The sequence below is a fragment of the Podarcis gaigeae genome, assembly GCF_964106915.1.
Source record: "Podarcis gaigeae genome assembly, chromosome: 12".
Taxonomy (NCBI): Eukaryota; Metazoa; Chordata; class Lepidosauria; order Squamata; family Lacertidae; genus Podarcis; species Podarcis gaigeae.
This window is the reverse complement of record NC_139688.1, coordinates 909,400-928,729: the sequence shown is the minus strand read 5'-3', so window position 1 is coordinate 928,729 and position 19,330 is coordinate 909,400. Positions and strand designations below refer to the sequence as shown.

The following is a 19,330-nucleotide window of genomic DNA, read 5'->3' as shown; positions in this document are numbered from 1 at the left end:
CCCTGCCTCTGGACCTCAAGCAGGCGCCTTCCTGGCTCTCTGATAAAAACACACCTTTCAAAAAGCCCGTCCAGACGCTTGGGAAGTTGACGCAAATCTTAAAGGCGCTTTAGCATTTTAACTTTTTGCATGTAATTTTGCAGTAATTTTGTCCTTGGTTTTCTTGTCTTTTTGCAGAACCCTCTGAGGCATTCCCCCCCCCCCCAAAATCAGGCACCGTATAAATTTTGGTCAAACAAACGAACAAAGTCCGCCATGCCTGGGGGGCCAGGCCAGACTCCCCCCACTTGCAGCAGCCCCAGCAGCCAGCTTGCCCAATGGTTCGGGACAAGGGTGGGAGGCCAACCACATTTTTTTGAGCAGGGTGTCACAGCAGGTCCACCCTTCTGCTCTAAGTTCAGGGGGGAGGAAAAGAGGCCCCCTTCCCTTTCATCTGTCCAGAGGCTGGAGAGGGGCGCCCCCTGACCCCACTGCCTTTCCACTTCTGGCCCCCGTCCAAGCAGACCTCCCCAGGCCTCCTTCTCTTGATAAATCGCTTCCTGTGAACAAAAACTGCTGCCCCCACAGCACCCCAGACATGACCCCCCCGGTCCACATCCACTGCGGAGCCCAGGTGCCAAGGGGAGTCTCCCACACACTTGCCTGACCCCCCCTTCCCCTTTTCTCCTCCTGTTGCCACTGCACTGGCAAACGCTAGACTGTAAGCTCCTCGGGGCAAAGACTCGCAGTCTCTCCCCTCCGCAGCAAAGCCCTGAGAATGTCGAGACCGTGGGGCAAGCGAGACCTGGGACAAAACGCTGCCGTGGGCCAGCCAGCCAGGCTGGAAAAGGCATTCTGCTCTGGTCCCCATCCTACAGAACGGGCTGGGGGGGGATTCGGCCATTTAAGGTGGCTTAGCTTTGTATCTGTGCCAACCCCCTATTATTATTTTCAGGCAGGTAGCCATGTTGGTCTGACACAGTTGAAATAAATTAAAAAATTGTCCAGTAGAGACCAATGAAGTTTGTTCTGGGTATTAGCTTTTTTTGGTATCTGAAGAAGTGTGCATGCACAAACTTAATCTCTAAGGTGCTACTGGACAATTTATTTTTATTATTATTATTATTATTATTATTATTATTATTATTATTATTATTATTATTTATATACCACCCTATACCCGGAGGTCTCTAGGGCTGGGCAATATATCGTCCAAGTTCATATCGTAATATCGGTTTCATAATTTCCGACCTGACAATATATATCACCAATCATGATGCGTGTGTGTGCACGCTATGCAAAACTCACAATGCAGGAAAAACTGTGAAGCCAGCCAGATGGGTGAGGTATAAATGAATTATATAATAATAATAATAATAATAATAATAATAATAATAATAATAATAATAATGGGGGGAGAGAACAGCAACGGCAGCCCCCTTGCAACCCAGAGGTGAGTCCACAAAAGCAGCCTCTCGCCCAGCCTTCTCTGGGACAAGACAGTTTGCTATGGGTGGGATTCCTGGTTTTCCTTCTCAGAGCAGGGCAGCCCAGACCCTGCCAGGATCCCCAGACCAGAGAGAGTGGCTTCCCACTGCCTGACCCTCCAGTTCACTGCGAGGCCGGACGGAGGGGTCCTGCCCTGCGCTGACCGGCCCCACGCCCACTCACCTTGCGTGCCGACCAGCACCATGGGCACCTCCGAGGTGTTGCGGTAGCTGCAAAGACGCAGGTAGTAGTTGTAGACCGTCTGGAAGCTGATCTCGTCCTCCAGGCTGAAGACAAAGACCACGGCGTCCACCCAGGCCGCAAACTGGAGAAAGAACGGGGGAGTCAGAGCAGCATGGCCTCCGCCGCCCCCAGCGGCCAGCGGGACCCCTTGAGAAGCCTTTCCAACAGGACAACAGAGGAGCCCCATGTTTGGGTCTCCTGTCCGAGGGGTCTCTCGCTGCCCTGGAAGTGTTTCTTTTTTTCAAATTTGTCTTTATTAATTTAAAATACCATCCTACATATGTATTACAAATGGTTACAACAAAATTAAACACAAAGATATAAAATGAAAAGTATAAAGAAAATAAAAATAAACAAGAACAAGAGAGAATTAACTATAAGAAATGAATATTAGTTATAACATCCTGTCTTATCTAATAAAGTCTTCTGAAAGAAACTTCTGATCTTTCTCGTTGTACTTTTTCTATTGTCTTAATTTTATCGCACCGTTTGTTTCATAGCTTTTTCCTGTATATTTTTCTGGTATATTTATTCGATTTGTTTATTATATACAAGTATCGTTCAATTCTGCTAGGATAATATCATTTTTTAGAATATAATCTTATACACTCCTTGAATAATCTCCATTCTCTGTGTATTTTTTGATTTGGGGCTCCTCTAACTTTCCCGGTCAGCTTTGCTAGAGTACCCCAAAGCCTGGCCTTTCAGAGGTGACCCCCAGAGGCTCAGGGGGACCCACAGCAAGACCCCTCCCGGACCCCCACCAGGAAGGGGGCCCAGTGATTTACCTGCAGCTCCGGAGGGCCTCCTTCATCACGGATCAGCAACAGGTAGCTCTGCCCATCCACCACAATCTCCTTCTTGAACCGTCCACCTAGGGAGGCAGGATGGCACAACAGGGGGTGGAGTGGGGGTTGAGATCAGTGGCAGAGCCAGTCTGGAAAAGGTCCACCTCCTGGGCAAGGGATCTGACCCCCCCTCCCACCCACAAGAAAGAGCGCTGGGCTTGGCTCCCCAAGTCTCCCCAGCCCTGCCCTAGATAAGTCCCCTCTCTCTTTCTCTGTCTTCTGTCCAGCATCAACAGGAGGGGGGCTGACCTAATTCCTGTTGCAGGAATTTATGTATAGGTTAGAGGGGGGTTTCCCCTCCAGCAGATATTGCGCACATGCAGCCCACTGCCAAAACCAGCACAATCGCTTTTGTGACTTTTGTGACTTGTCCCCACAAAACACTTCATCACAGTTTCTTCTTATCTATTCAAAGGGCCTCTGCTGCAGAATACCAAATGTAAGAATTCACTGACCAATGTACCTGTGTACTGTCTCACTGGGAAAACTTCAGAAATTCATCTAGACCTGTGAGCTCAGCTGCTCAGCAGCCCCTCTGCCTGAGGGATAATCTCTGGCATCCTGATACCTGAGTGCCAGACAGGTAGCCATTCCAGAAATACCAAACCCAGATGAAGACAAAAGGGTGGGATTAACTTGGCTGGGAAACAGGAAAATGTAAATATCTCTTTTGTTCCACTTGATGGGTGTTTGGTGGAGGGCAAGGGGAACCATGGGGCAGGGTCCAGGATGCTCAGATTACTGTCACCAGACCTCCCCTTTCATGATGTAACCATGATGTATGAGTGATGTAGTTTGGGGGCTGTAACATGGGGATTAGCAGCTAATAAAGGTTTGGGGGCTCTTTTGTTCGGGGCTTCCATCTTGTTCCACCTGGTGGCAGGTGGGAGTCCTGTCTCGACAGTCTTCAATCAAGACCAAGCCAACTGGCTGCTGTTTTGCTCTGGTCTTCCTGGCTGGTGTCCTTGTTTTTTGTCCAAGGGAGCCCTCAGATTTCTCTGTTAACACTCCCCACAGACCCACCTCCCTGGGGCACAGGGAAACTGGCGACCCAAAACAAAAGAGACACTCAGGCCCAAAGCCTTTTGCTCCCACTGCCTCAAGCTCTTTGGCTTTGGCCAGAGGAAACTGCCCCTCTCTCTGGCCACTGGAAATCTGCCCCTGGCCATCATCCCTTAGACCACCCTGCCTGGGATTTTAGGGGTCTCCCGGTCAGGGCCAGGACCATTAGAACCTGCCCCCCCTAAGTGTCATTCTGAGCAGAGCACATTGTAAGTAACAGAGCAGAAAACAGGAGGAGGCAGCAGACGAGGCCAAGAGTGGAACTTGGGCCTTGCAGCAGAATCGGGGCCGCCTCAGAGCGACACGAAGGAAACCGGTTCCTTCACACCAGCAGCACAGAGGCTGCGCTTGGCTAAGGCATAGCTGTCAAAACTTTCCTTTTTTTAAGGGAAATTCCCTTATTCCGAATAGGATTCCTCGCAAGAAAAGGGAAAAGTTGACAGCTATGGGCCAAGGATGCTCCAAGCTCACTCACAGCCACCCCTACTCTAAAGGTGGCAAAACAGGCAGTGGGGAGGCCTGGGGGGGGTCTCTGTCCTCAGCAGCCCCCTTGCGGTTCCCATTCCCAAGGTTATTTCGGATGGGTGCCTGGTGGGAAGCCAAGCGGATGCCAGGATTAAACCAGAGGAAAGTCTCTCCCAGCAGGTTGGAGAAGCACAGCAAAGAGGACTTCTGGATCCTGTGGCCCATTGAATTAAGGAGAGGGGCTCCTCTGGGGAGTCATGTCTGCTTGACCCCCAGGACCAGGAGGGTCTGAGAGATGGAGGGAGGCCTCTCCCACAGGAGGAGACCACAGGAAGGGATGGATCCTGCTCTCTGCCCTGGGCACAGGAACAGGGCAGAGAGCGAAAGGCACAACCCCACGTCTGTCCCTACCGGACATGGACTTGGAAACCCCCTGCGCCCCCTATACCACTTTGATTGACGGCCCTGATGCTGCTGCAAGGGTCATGTAAGACAGGTAAGAACTCAAGTCTGCCTGTGTGGCAGCGACTGAACTTTGAAACTCCCTGCCTATTGGCACCTTCCCCTTTCTGGCGCCTGCTAAAAACATTATTGTTCAGACAAGTCCACCTGGGTTTGTAGAAAAGAGATGTGAGTTTTAATCTGTTTGTTGTTATTTGAACTTTTCGAAAGCCATGCCTGGGACTCCCTGCTGTACAAAATTTATGCACTGCATAATTGCAAGATGCCCTCACTGCACGACTGTAGAAAAAACAACAACCCTCAAAGCAGTTTAAAAGAAAAATTGTTGTTTTTTCTACAGTCGTGCAGTGAGGGCATTTTGCAATTATGCAGTGCATAAATTTCGTACAGCAGGGAGCGCCAGGCACAGCTGTGACCCACAAGAGGGGCAGAGAGGGCCTGCCCCCTTACCTTCTGGCGATTCCTCCTGCACGTAGGTCCCCGTCAGATAGCGATGAACCAAGGCTGACTTCCCACTGGACAGATTCCCCACGATCCCCTGAAATACAGAAGGCAAGGCTGAGCACCGCGCCCAGTATGCTTGGGAGGTGGAGGCTGGATCGGGGCCTGGAGGGGTGATGGAGGGAGCCACGCTCTTCCCTTAAATGCACCAAGTGGTCTTTTCCAGCACACAAATGGGGGGGGGGGAGATCCCTTTGGATTCCAGTCAAGCTCAAGGAAGTCAGACAATTGCTTCTGAGGAATCATTCATCTGAGAGGCAGTGTGGTGTAGTGATTAGAGTACCAGAAGGAGGCCTGGGAGAGACCAGGGTTCGAATCCTCACTCAGGCGGGGAGCTCCCTGTGTGAACTTGGGGGCCAGTCACTTATTCTCAGACTAACCTACCTCTCAGGGTCGTTGTGAGGATAGAAAGGGGAGAAGGACAACCAGGAACTCCTTGGGGGGATATAGTTATAGATAGGTAGCCGTGTTGGTCTGCCATAGTCAAAACAAAATAAAAAAAATCCTTCCAGGAGCACCTTAAAGACCAACTAAGTTAGTTCTTGGTATGAGCTTTCGTGTGCATGCACACTTCTTCAGATACGAAGAAGTAAGAAAAGAAGGTATCTGAAGAAGTGTGCATGCACACGAAAGCTCATACCAAGAACTAACTTAGTTGGTCTTTAAGGTGCTACTGGAAGGAATTTTTTTATTTTGTTTTGACTTGGGGGGATATAAACACAGATAAATGAACAGTTACAAAAAAGAGAGGAGTAGTTTTCTATATCAATCCTGCTCTTGAACCCAGATTGATTCAGAAGGGTGAGAAAGGTAGAATCTTAATAATACAAATCAAAATTCAGGGAGAGAAAGCGATTCTGGTTGGCATTTATGCACCCAATGACAAAAAAGGAATCTTTTTCAAAAAATTAGAAAAAACAGAACTACTCGAATTTGTAGATCAAAATATGATGATCTTAATGGGAGACTTAAATGGAGTTCCTTCTCTAGATAAAGACAGATCAGCCAGAAAAAAAGATACGAAAGAAGGTAAGTTACCAGAGACATTCTTTGATACAGCTCAAAATTTAAATTTGATAGATATATGGAGAACAAAACATTTGTTTGATAAAGAGTTCACTCACTACAGTCACGTACATGACAGTAGCTCAAGATTAGATTCCCTATGTGTCAGAGCCGCCCCTAGGTCCCAGCTCACAGAGGACCAACGCCCGGCTGTATTTATGTACAAAAGTCTTTATTGACGTTCAGTTTCCATTTCAAAGCCGCAGCGTGCAGCTCTACGTCTTAAACCCTAGACCGGCGAAGCTCCGTCTGAATCTCCTCCCCTTCCACACCAGTTTAAGACTCTAGCCTTGCTCCACCTCTTCCTTAGCTCCTTCCTCCTCTGGGCCCTCCTGCCCGCTGGGGTTTCATCCTTTCTGGACTCTTCTGACGCTGACCCCCCTGATTCTTGCCCCTCCTTCCGGTGGGCTTTAGGACCTGGCTCCCTATCCGGGCTACCTGCTGTGCCGCTCGCCTGTACATTTGAACTTGGCGCGCGCGCCCAACCGGCAACCTTCCTCTTGACCGTTCCCCCGCTCTCCGGTGGAGGCGTGGTCAATCCTGACTCATCTCCTTTCGCTGGTGGTGAAAACACTGGTCCCGATGCCTGGGACTCCTCCCCCCCACTGCGCTCTGGTGGGGAAGCTGGTCCTGATTTCCAACTGCTGCTCTGGGAGTCCCCGCTGGCCCCTTGCTTCTGGGGTGTCCCCCTTGGGGCCCCCCTTGCCCTGGCCACCGACGCCCCCTTCTGTGAATCTTCCGATTCGCTGGAGAGGCTCATGGAATCTCTCGGGCTACTGTCATCTTCTCCTACGCTGCCCTCGGATTGCTCCCCCTCGCTCTCCATCTCCTCCCCTTCCTGCGCTCCCGCTGCGTCCCTGACACTATGGATTTCCAAAGAATTGGAGACAAGAGTCAAAAAAATTGAAATCAATCCCAGAACCTTTTCAGATCATAATTCCTTGATTATGGAACTACAAAAGGAAAGCCAAATCTCCTTTAGATGGAGACTAAATGATGATTTATTAGACGATCAAAAAAACAAAAAAGGCCTTGACCGATTTTGAAATAAAGAGTCAAGGACAGACAAAACTACAGACGGTCTGGGATGCATGTAATGTTTGGATTTATTTCATATTGCTGTTTATATTGCATGTTGCAAGGGATTGGGGCTCCAATGAGAAGGGCTGGAACAAACGGAACGCAGAAAATTGTGCTACGAGTTCCTGAAAAAGCTGAACCTGGCAATGACAGCACTGGCTACAAAAAGCTCATGTCCTGCTGGGCAGGGGCCTCTGGCCCATGCTGGACGCCCACCATGGGCACCGGCCCTTGCTTGGCAACACGGGCAAGATGGCGCCAGGCGTTGCTCTCCCTCTCTGCGGTCCCAGCATGCGCAAGATGGAGCAGTGCGCCAGGAACTGTGGCCCCTGCCTGCGTTTCTGTGGAGCTTATCCAGCAAGGAACGGACAGCCTTGGAAAGTGGTGGGCTCAAAGGATTGGAATATCACTTGTAGTTTAGTGGTGAACTTTGGAGATAATGGAGACGTAAAAGATTTGGATTATTATAAAAGATGCAGGAGGGAATGATTAATAATAGGACCCACAAAGGGAAGGATGGAAGTCCAGGAGGTTCCTTGGAATCTTGTTTTTATGATTTATTTCAATATAGGATTGTAAAATTTTAATCTGAAAAACCAAATAAATATTAAAAGGTGGGCTCTTCCAAGCAGATGGAAAAGAAGTTCTTCTCTTGCTAGTTTTTTTACTCTTTATCTTACTGTTCTCTCTTTTTCTTTTCTCAATCTTTGTTTCTATTGTCCTTTTCCTTTCTATTTTTAATTTTATGGTGCAATGGTGCAATGGAAAAAGTAATTAAAAATCTGAAAGAAAGAAAGAAAGAATGAAAGAAAGAAAGAAAGAAAGAAAGAAAGAAAGAAAGAAAGAAAGAAAGAAAGACATGGATGCTTTAGTTGAAATTCCTGCATTTGTCACTTCCAAGTCTACGATTCTGAAGGCTGGAGGGGAGAAAGATGGGGCACACTAAGGGGGCAGTGCCAGGCACTCCTTGACACCCCACCTGGCACCTGCCGGAAAGAACTGCCCGCAACCCAGAGCGCCCTTTTCCACCCCAAACTGTCCTTCTTTGCTGATAGGAATAAAATGCAGGTTGTCTCCCATCAGCACTGCAGCCTTTGCCCAGAAGGTGGCACTCTTTGCCTTTGCAGACAATAAGTGCCAAAGACTAACAAAGGGTTAAACCCGTTAATTTGGGAAGTCCTGCCCTGACTCTCTTGGCTCCCAGGTGGTTTTAAAGGCACAGGTAAGCTCTTTCCCAAAGGAGGCAGGGAAGGCCACCAACCTGGATGGCTTAAAAAAAGGATTAGATAAATCCATGGCTGCTACGGGCATAGAAATGAAATTATTGTCCATCTTCCACGGAATGGAAAACGAATGAGGTCCCAACTACAGAAGAATGGCAACTTAAGCTGACAGAATATGCTCAGCTTGCAGGCTTTACATACAGAATAAGTGAACAAGAAGAACATATGTTTAGAGGAGATTGGAAAACGTTTATTGGATATATGGGAAATCATTGTGTACAGCCGAATACGCTGGCAGCATTAAGATAAATTCAACAGTGTAAATAAGTTTTGATGGATGCAATAATGGAATGCTGAAAGGTATAGTTTTGGTAAAATATGCAGGGATTTATGATATGTAAAAAGAACCATAGAAAGAGAAGGGAGGTCGTTGATATTTTAAGGGTGTTTAAATGAGTATTTAAAATTGTAAAGCAGAAAATTTAATAAATATATATATAGAGAAGGAAAATGAATTTATTCTTATTCTTATTCTAGACTTCATTGGGAGAAAATGGCACCTAGACATTCCGTTGTGGCGACCCTAACCCAGGTTTAAGGCACCATTTGGCAATTAGATTGTATAGCTGAGTTTCTACCAGTGGGGAGGGGAGAGGGCTCTTGTGTTCGAATCCTGCTCTCTGTCTTCCCACTGCCCCGCCTCTGTGAGAGCAGACGCTGCCCCAGATGGGCCTCTGGCCTGGCCCAGTAGGCTCTCCTTATTTGGGGTGGCTGGGGCTCACCCCTCATTCTGCTGGTTCTTTGGATCTTTTTTTGCGGGGACAGACCAGATTCAGGGGGTCTTTGGAGCACCAGGGAAGACAGATCTTGCTCAAGCTCCCCCACCTGCAGGCTCAGACACGTCTCTTCTGGGGCTCAGCCCCCAAGTGGGGGGCCACTGGAGACCTCAGTTGCTGGTGGCTGCTCTAACAAAAGACCCAGCTGGCAAGGCAGCGGAGCTCAGTGGTCAACCCAGACTGCTGGACAACCCCCACCCCAACCCTCCGTTCTCTGCCATTTGGCTCTGAAGGGAGTCAAAACCACACGTCCTACACTGATAACCCCCAGTTTCTGCCATCCAGGTGCTTCTCGGGCCAGGCGTGGCAGGGGGTTAGAGTAGATGACTGCTGGAGACCTTCCAACTCTGCAATTCTACGATTCTTCCAGCCTCCAGTGGAAGCAGAGACCCACATCTCCTTCCTTCCTTGGACCACCAGAGATTTACCATATTTTTTGCTCTATAAGACACACTTTTTCCTTCCTAAAAAGTAAGGGGAAATGTGTGTGCGTCTTATGGAGCGAATGCAGGCTGCGCAGCTATCCCAGAAGCCAGAACAGCAAGAGGGATTGCTGCTTTCACTGCACAGCGATCCCTCTTGCTGTTCTGGCTTCTGAGATTCAGCATATTTTTTTTCTTGTTTTCCTCCTCCAAAAACTACATGCATCTTGTGGTCTGGTGCGTCTTATAGAGCGAAAAATACGGTATATGGGGTGTCATCCATGGCAAGGATAAAAACAACAAAATGGGTAGGCGTGTATTCCTGAGCCCCCAGCCATCATACCCTTGGGAGTGAAGGGTGAGGGCACATATCTAGGGCCAGCCGTGGACCCAAACCCCAAATGACCTCCGAAGCAGGGAGGATGGGCATTCATACTGTGGCCGCTGTTGGAAGAGAAGGCCGGGGTCAGTGGGCTCCCTTGGGCCTGACCCAGCAGGACTCTTCTCGTGGAACCTCCAGGTCCAGAGGCAGTCTATCGGGATTCCCAGAGAGCTTCCATGGGGCAATCAGCCACCGGGAGAAGAGTCCAAATTATAGGCCAATCACCTTAATTATTGTAGTCAGCAAGATAATAACAGGAGTCATTGCTAACCAGACTGGGATGGCTATAGCAGTACATTAATATTATTTGCCAAAGATGGGGAGCAGATAATTTGAGGTTAGTAGGAAAAGGGGGTGCTTCAAACAGTGAAAGAGCTGATGGGGCTGCAGTTATTTCTCTTGATGCTAAAAAGGCTTTTCTCAAACTACATTGACAGTTTTTTTCTGTTACTTTGGGGGGGGGGAGGATTTTCTCAGGAAGTTATGGGTTGGATTAGGATCTTATGCCTTTTCTCCCAATCACAGGTGAGGACAATTGGAATTTGGCTCTTGAGGACATTCCTACACTTTTAAATTCCTGTAATGTGGGGACTGATAGACAACAAAAGTAGATTCTGCAATATTTTAGAAGACACCTGACTTTTAGAAGGCAGCCCTGTTTAGGGAAGCTTTTAATGTTTAATAGACTATTGTATTTTAATATTCTGTTGGAAGCGGCAAATTATTATTATTATTATTATTATTAGTAGTAGTAGTAGTAGTAGTATGGTTCTGGGCTGGGCGGGGCCCCTTGGACTCTCCCGAGGTTCTCGGGTACAGCCACGGAAAACTCACCACTTTCAGCTCCGGCACTGACCGGCTCAAGGTCCACTCTTGGCTGTTGACAAAGGAATCTGCAGAGAGAGAGAGAAGCAGAGGGTGAAGGGAGCCCCTCAAAGCCAAAGACACCCCAGAAAAACAGAGGGGAAGGGGGGCTTGTCAGAGCATCACATCTCTCAGGCTGGTCAGTGCTGGGTTGCACACCCTGCTGATTTCTGCAAGTTATTCCCCTTTCCCCTTTCATAAAGGAGCCCAAAGAGGCAATAAAACACCACCTGATTCTTCTTCTTGGGCCAGCAGCTCATCTGAAACCTCCCACAGACGGGGAGCCACTGCAGAAAAGGGCCTGTTCTTATGTTGCCACCCTGTGGACCTCTTGAGGAGGAGGCACACGAAGAAGGGCCTCAGAAGATGATCTCAGGGTCCGGGTGGGTTCATATGGAAAGAGGCGGTCCTTGAGGTATTGCAGTCCTGAGCCATTTAAGGCTCTATAGGTCAAAACCAGCACTTTGAATTGGGTCCGGAAACTAATTGGTAGCCAGTGCAGTTGGACCAGGATTGGTGTAAGCCTCTCAAACCGTCTTGCTCCGCTGAGCAACCTGGCCGCTGAATGCTGCACCAGCTGAAGTTTCTGAACAGTCTTCAGAGGCAGCCCTATGTAGAACGCATTGCAGTAATCTAACCTTGAGGATACCAGAGCATAGACAACAGTAGTTAGGCTATCCCTGTCCAGATAGGGGCACAGCTGGGCCGCCAGCCGAAGATGATGGAAGGCACTCGGGGCCACTGAGGCCACCTGAGCCTCGAACGACAGCAAAGGATCCAGGAGGACTCCCAAGCTATGAGCCTGCTCCTTCAGGGGAAGTGTAACCCCATCCAGTCTAGAGAACCATCCACTACCTACCCACTATTGCCTGCACTGACTCGCAGCTGCAGCTCTCCAGGGTTTCAGAAACTGGGGCTGGACCTGGGAGCTTCTGCATGCAAGGTAGTGCTCTAATACGATGGACCTTCTCCCTGCCCTCGGCTCCTCCTTTCCTCCCATGGCTACCAGCAAGCTCTTTGCCCAGAGGCCATGGCAGTGCCACTCCCAGAGGGCAAAGGAGGCCTTGGCTCATGCCCTGCCCCATGCCAGAGATCTGCAGAGGCTCCAGTGGAGGTGCTGATGGAAAACGGAGAGTAAGCAATTCTTGGCAAGAACCAAATGCACCCCTGCCCAACCACTAAAAGCACCCCGTTTGCCCCCCCCCCCACTGTCAAGTGCTTGGCAAAGGGCAAATTGGCCCAAGCATCTTCCTGCATGCCCCTGGAGGGTGAGGGGAGCAGCTAGCCCTCGTTCAGTTTTGGGGGTCACAGCCAGGCTCACCTCCTAAAGGACATGGTGGAGCTGGAAAAGGGGAGCCAAAATATAAAGGAGACAAAGAGCTCCTCTATGAGGAGACACAGCGGAGGTGAATAATGATAAGCATGGGATAGAGAAGGATGGAGAGAAGTTTCCTCTCCTCTCTCCCAACAGTGGGAACCTCCAAAACCCTACAGCGCTGAGTTAAACTATGGAACTCCCCAAAAATAGTTTTATTAAATGCGCCAATAATAGTGCTGGAGGTGCAAGATGCAATTAAGCAAACTAAAATAGATAAAACGCCAGGGCCTCACGGTTTGTCAGCAAAGTATTATAAAAAGTTGCAGAATTTACTGGTACAGCCATTAAAAGAAGTACCAATGAACAAGATTTCAAATATGGGTAAAGTACCAGAGAAAGTACCTTGGAAAGAGGCCTATATTACTTTGATCCCAAAGTAAGAACAGTGTTTCCATGCGCTGCTCTGGTTTGCCAGAAGCAGCTTAGTCCTGCTGGCCACATGACTCGGAAGCTGTACGCCGGTTCCCTTGACCAGTAAAGTGTGATGAGCACCGCAACCCCAGAGTCGGCCACAACTGGACCTAATGGTCAGGGGTCCCTTTACCCTTTACCTTTAAGATGCGGACTTACTTTCACTTAAAAGTTATAGGCTTTTAATTTCCTTATTAAATACTGACTATAAACTATTTGCCAATACACTTGCCAACTGAATGAAAGGAGTTTGGGTAGAAATAATTCATCATGATCAGTCTGGTTTCCTACCAGGACACCAGATGTAGGATAATACAAGAAACATAGACTATCTAGAGGTCAGGAATGAGAAACAAGCTGCTTTAATGTTTATAAACGCTGAAAAGGCCTAATATTTCATGGGCTTTTATGAAGAAGACAATAAAAAAGATGAATTTTGGGAAACTATGGAACTCCCTCCCACAGGGTGGCCACCAACTAAGAGATGCCCACAAGAGGCACCTGGTTGGCCGCTGAGAGACCAGGATGCTGACCAGACGGGCCACCGGTCTGATCCAGCAGGCAGGCTCTTCTTATGCTTTTAATGGAACCTCCAGGTCCACAGGCAGTCTATCTAGAGTCCCAAGTTTGCGGGGGATATTTGGCCACACTGTGAGAACAGGGTGCTGGACTAGAAGGGTCCTCTTGGGCCTGATCCAGCAGGGTTCTGGTCGTGCCCTTAAGGCTGGGGGAGGCAAGCACTGCCTGCCTCAACTGGAGATCCCAAAGCAGCCCAAGGCAGCAGCAGCAGGCAGGAGGAGGAGGAGGAGGAGGATCAGCCCCTGGCTCTGGGCTTGCCAGAACAGCACCCAAACTGGTTAGGCGGGTCTGGCTGCTCCAGGTCTCTGCAGAGGCAGATGCCTCTCAGTGTCATGCCCCCCCAGAGGCAGGGAAGGAGGGGGCACCACAGGCAGAAGGCAGGGGGAGGAATGGGGTCTGTCCAAGAGGGAGAGAGATGTCCCCCCCACTTTCAGGAAGCCTTGGGAGCCACACAGACAAGCAGCTCATCTCCATCTCTTGAACCTGCCCCATGGAGGAGGCATCTCAGGACGGGGGCAGGGGCGAGGGCTGCAGACTGGGTGGGGCCCCACCCAACACGCCTGCCCGGGTCAAAGCACAGAGTTCAGCAAACGGGGAGGCCCTCCCACCCCCCACGGGATTGAGCTCAGCTCCAGCCGCGCCCCAGCCCTGCCCAGACAGGCTGAGCCAGTCTCTTGCACAGAGCCCCCCCCCCCGCAACTTCTGCCATCACCTCTTCCTCCGCAGCCTCTATGCAGAGACTCAAACCTGGCCACGGAATCATAGAACTGTCAAGTTGGAAGGGACCCCCAAGGGTCATCCAGCCCAACCCCCTGGAATGCAGGAATCTCGATCCAAGCATCCATGATGACAGATGGCCGTGCAATCTCTGCTTAAAAACCTCCAAGGAAGGTTTAAAACCTCCGAGGGAGACTGGTCCAAAGCCAAACTGCTCTTGGCTCCTCACAGCTCCTCCGTAAGACCCAAAGTGGGGGAGGCTGGGGTCCTATGTGGACCAGATGCCAAGAAGGCAGGCAAAAAGGTCCCCCACCCCAACACACACACCTCCAAAGCCCCGAATGACTCAGGCCCCCCATATCTGAAAGGCTGGCTCCTTCCCTGCAGACCCTCTCGGGGGCTGGTTTGGGGTGGCGGTTAAGGGGAAGAGGGCCTTCTCTGTGGTGGCCCCTAAACTGTGGCACTCTCTGCAGTGGTGGGTCTGGCACCTTCACTATTCAGCTGCAGAGGACACCCCACGGGAAGCGTATGCCTTGTTTTTTGCGACTGAAAGTTGTTTTGAATATTGCATTTTAATGTTGCAACCCGCCTTGGGACCTTGGGGTGAAGGGTGGGCAAGAAGTAAACAAACAAAGCTGCTCAGATTCATGAGGGCCAGGAACTTGGGGGAGGATTTAGGGAAAGTGAGTCACAGCAGACTGCCCTCCCCCTGGAGACACACAGGACTGCACAGACAACCCCAAGGACACGCCTCAGTTACCTCAACACATTCTGACTTCCTTTTCCCAGGCAGGAAAGAGCAACAATGCAATATTCAAATGCAAATATCTGGAAGATTCATATGCAGATCGTGGAGAACAGCCTCCCCACAAAACATGAACCTGAGCCAGTTATCCCAGAACTGGGAATGGCAGGATTGGAAGCGGAAGGCACCCGCACCCTACAAGGTCCCCGTCTCCCCCGACCCCCAGTGCCCTGCATCCCTGCATTGCAGGGGGGTGGACTAAATGACCACTGGGGTCCCTTCCAACTCTATGATTCTGTGATTCAAGCTAGGCTCCCTCCTTTATTCCGACAGGCCTTCAGGAACTGGCTGCTTTCGTAGACAGGTCTGGTGCTCTGTTTCTCTGGCTGCTGCTATTTGCATTTTTAATAGATTTGATTTTTATATTGTTTCAATTTTATTTGGACTTAATACTTTCTGATGACAAACTTTTCCCCCATGCTTTTAGTTTTTCTGTTTTATCTCTGTGCTGCATTTTTTATCCATAAGTATAGTTGGGACACGGGTGGAGCTGTGGGTTAAACCACAGAGCCTAGGGTTTGCCGATCAGAAGGTCAGCGGTTCAAATCCTGATGGGGTGAGCTCCCGTTGCTCTGTCCCTGCTCCTGAAATCCTAGCAGTTCGAAAGCACGTCAAAGTGCAAGTAGATAAATAGGTACCGCTCCGGCGTTTCCGTGCGCTGCTCTGGTTCGCCAGAAGCGGCTTAGTTATGCTGGCCACATGACCCGGAAGCTGTCTGCGGATAAACGCCGGCTCCCTCGGCCAATAAAGTGAGTCAGCCACGACTGGACCTAATGGCCAGGGGTCCCTTTACCTTTATAATAATAATAATAGTAATTCCTACCTCACAGGATTGTTGTGAGGATGAAATGGGACGGGAGGAGGAGGAACTGTGTGGTGCCTTCAGTAGATTATAATGTTCTAAATGAATGAATGAAAACGTAAGGGCCCTCTGAACAGTAGCCAAATATACATTCCCCCCCCCCCCCCCGGCAGAATCTCAGAACTGTCTGTTGCATTGCAATTCTGCCCTGAGACTGAGATGGAAAGGGGTGTACTGACTTCAGTCCAACAAACACAATTCCTTGTGGTTTTCGTGACCCGCAACTTGGCTCCTTCGCTGCTCATGCCTCACTCTAGATGACTATGATGAACTCGAGGAATTAACTTCCTACGGGTAACAGCAAGAATATTACACACAAAGGCTTGGAGGTTACACAGAAAACCCACAAAGGGGGGGGGGCATGAAAGAGAGCGGAGGAGATATATGGGAATCGGCTTTCATGGCAAAATGGACATTTTTGCCTCCGCTGGTAAAAAATAATAATCAAAGAATGCAAAGAAGAGAAACATGTTCTCACAAGTGGTGACTATTAAGGTTTATTATAGCTCTGTGTGTTTCAAAACGGTGCTTGCTCCTCCGGGAACGACCCTGAGACGATCAAAACTGCAAAAGTCAGCTACTGCTATATTAGAGAAGCACTACGCAACAGCATTTAAAATATCTGTGACTGAAAACAGCTACCATCATTTGAGACCACTGCATCAAACGGAGCAATGAAAACTGTCAGGACTACACAGACGCCTCTGCAAAAGCCACAACTGTGAGACTGCAGCATCTCTGCAGCAACCCCAAAGCCTCTCTGGCCACTTCAGAGAGTCTCCCTACAATTCAAAATTCTGGTCTAAAGAGACACCTGGGGTGGGGCCCTCGCCTTGCCATGCACCTGCCCTCACAGGTGGAAGAAGATGCACCACTTTGCCCAGGCTAGGAGGGGGAGGGAGGCCCACTGGGCACCTGCACAGATTTATTTTGCATCCGAATTCAGCCTTTTGTCTTCTGCTGCTACACAAGACTGTGGAGGCAGAGTCTAGACCTCCTGACTAGTAGCCAGGGTTCGAAATCCACCTGGCACATTTTGCACCTGGCTATTGGCCACTTGCGACAAAGTGAAGATGCCTGTGAGCCAGGATGGGGCCTGACATCTCCACCACCCAGGGATCCTTGGATCAGGACTGTTTTCACACACCAAGACCCGCCCCCCCCCCCCCCGTCCTGCAGAATTCTATCTGTGATATTTTATCGGCACAATCAGAATGAACTTCTGTAACCAAAATGCTTTTTCTGTGCAGCCAGAGTAGGAGCAGCGAACGACGTTATAGCGAATTGTTGCTTGTCTTCATTCGCCACCCCCTTTGCTTTGCTCACATATGTGGAGAACATGCCTACATTGTGAATGGTCACCATTAAGAAAAATAAGCTTGAATAGGCTATATCTGCAGACTGTCCCTGGATCAAAGGACTTTCCTTCTTAAAGTTTTCAAAAATCTTAACCCAAAAATCTTAACCCAGTTTTCAAAAATCTTAACCCTCTGAACTAGCCAGATGTTTCACTGAGAATCAATTAGTCAGTTCGTCATTTGAAAAATAAAATTTTGGAGCAGTACGGCCTTGAAGGCTAACAAATTCATCATGGCACAACCAGCTTTCGTGGACGGCCATCGACCTGCATCAGGCGGCACAATCCTGACTTGCAGGTTCCCATTAAGGTGCCTGCAAAAAGGGAGCTCAGAAGGAAAGGGAACGCAGGAAAGCCCAGACAGGGACAGTGGAACGGAGGGAGCCGCCTGGCGCAGAGTCAGGCCGCGGGTCCATCTATGCAGCGCAGGACTGATGACCCCAGCCCCACAGGCTTCGCTCAGGGGGACCCGGGCGTCTCTGCCAGGAACACTAGCAAAATCTGAATTCTGTGGAATTGCAGTGGCAATGCAATAAAATGTAATATGTTTTAAAGAAGGTAAAGGGACCCCTGACCATTAGGTCCAGTTGTGGATGACTCTGGGGTTGCGGCGCTCATCTCACTTTACTGGCCGAGGGAGCCGGCGTACAGCTTCCAGGTCATGTGGCCAGCATGACTAAGCCGCTTCTGGCGAACCAGAGCAGCACACGGAAATGCCGTTTACCTTCCCGCCAGAGCGGTACCTATTTATCTCCTTGCACCTTGACTTGCTTTCGAACTGCTAGGTTGGCAGGAGCAGGGACCGAGCAATGGGAGCTCACCCTGTTGCAGGGATTCGAACCACCGACCTTCTGATCGGCATATTCCACCTAAACATTAGGAAGAACTTCCTGACAGTAAGAGCTGTTTGACAGTGGAATTTGCTGCCAAGGAGTGTGGTGGAGTCTCCTTCTTTGGAGGTCTTTAAACAGAGGCTTGACAACCATATGTCAGGAGTGCTCTGATGGTGTTTCCTGCTTGGCAGGGGGTTGGACTCGATGGCCCTTGTGGTCTCTTCCAACTCTATGATTCTATGATTCTAAGTCCTAGGCTCTGTGGTTTAACCCACAGCGCCAAAAGGAGGGATAAAAATGCAATTAGAAATGGCATCGCAGTAGCTGCAAGAAGCATAATAGGCATTGGGTGGTCTGCCAGGACCCTTGGAAATCTTCAAGTGGGAGGGGGCATTTGGCTCTCCAGGGTTTCAGGCAGGGGTTTGTGCCAGCCCTACGGCCCCCCCTTCCTTCTATCCACAGAGCTCAGGTGTTGCCTGACATCCCTGCCCCCACCCAAAACACACACGCTCCCGGTTTGGCCTCCTGCCCAGCTCCTTGGCTTGGCTTGCCATCCCTGGCGATGATGACCTCACCTCACCCACCGGCTGGTGCCCAGGCACGTCCCTCTGACGTTTACCTGCCCTTCCTGTGCCAAATCTGCTTCCCACTTGGCCCCTCCTGCCTCCACCCAGCATCTTCCCACCAGAGGCTCCCTCCAGACATCTCAGGAAGGGCACTGGACCTCAGGGCTAGGGAACAAGCAGAGGACCCCACCCTCAACCCCCAGCAGAATCTCCCGGTAGAGACCCTAGGGTCTGAAACCAGGGTTAGAAACTCAGGTATATAAGCAAGGCGGCAAATAGCCCCTGAAACCAGGCTGACAGTCACCAAAATGGGTTGCCCAGTTGCCCTTTGGGGGCCTGACAGCTCAAAAGTCGTATTATTCAGTATGACATTTGGGTTCCTGAAATTTATTCTGCTTCTGCAGATAAAATAGAACAGATAGAATTGTACAGGATGGGGTCTTAGTGTGTGAAAGCAGTCCAGGGCCAACGATCCCCACATGGTGGGCGTATCAGGCCCCATCCTGGCACCTGGGCATCCTCAATTGGTCACAAGTGGCCAAAATCCAGGTGCAAAATGCGCCTGGCACTTGGCGAATTTCGAACACTGCTCCTGGGTGCTACTTTGGGGTGCCGGGATGGGGGCAGATAGAGCCTGGGGCCTCCTCTCTGGGGCCCTTACCCCAAGTGCTGTCCCTGACCCACTTCACCTCCCACCCCAAATCATTGGGCCTGTGCTTCGTCAGAGGCAACGCTGGATCAGAGCCTCTTGACCCCTCCCTGTGTGGGCCACCGCCATGACTAGTCTGCCCTTTATTGCATGCAGATCTGGCCAGGTCCCTGGGGAACCTCAGAGGATCAAACTCCCCCCCCCCCCACATTGAGAGCCAGGAAGTTCTCCCATGGCCAGTGACAGAATTCTC

The 19,330-nt window shown here is 50.0% G+C and overlaps 2 protein-coding genes across 5 annotated transcripts in view; both read right to left on the bottom strand.

Annotated features, from left to right (window-relative positions):
* LOC310827696 (uncharacterized protein) overlaps positions 1-19,330 on the bottom strand; it is a 751,453-nt gene that overhangs the window by 443,791 nt on the left and 288,332 nt on the right. The gene's annotated exons all lie outside the window — the stretch shown is intronic.
* Positions 1-19,330, bottom strand: part of AGAP3 (ArfGAP with GTPase domain, ankyrin repeat and PH domain 3) — a 102,607-nt gene that overhangs the window by 45,893 nt on the left and 37,384 nt on the right. For all 3 annotated transcript variants that reach the window (XM_083703991.1, XM_083703993.1, XM_083703990.1), the window contains exons 2-5: positions 10,891-10,949; positions 4,998-5,085; positions 2,499-2,584; positions 1,651-1,792 (exon numbers count right to left, since the gene is read on the bottom strand). In XM_083703991.1, the coding sequence (XP_083560117.1) occupies positions 1,651-1,792; positions 2,499-2,584; positions 4,998-5,085; positions 10,891-10,949 (375 nt within the window). The remainder of the gene's footprint in view (positions 1-1,650; positions 1,793-2,498; positions 2,585-4,997; positions 5,086-10,890; positions 10,950-19,330) is intronic.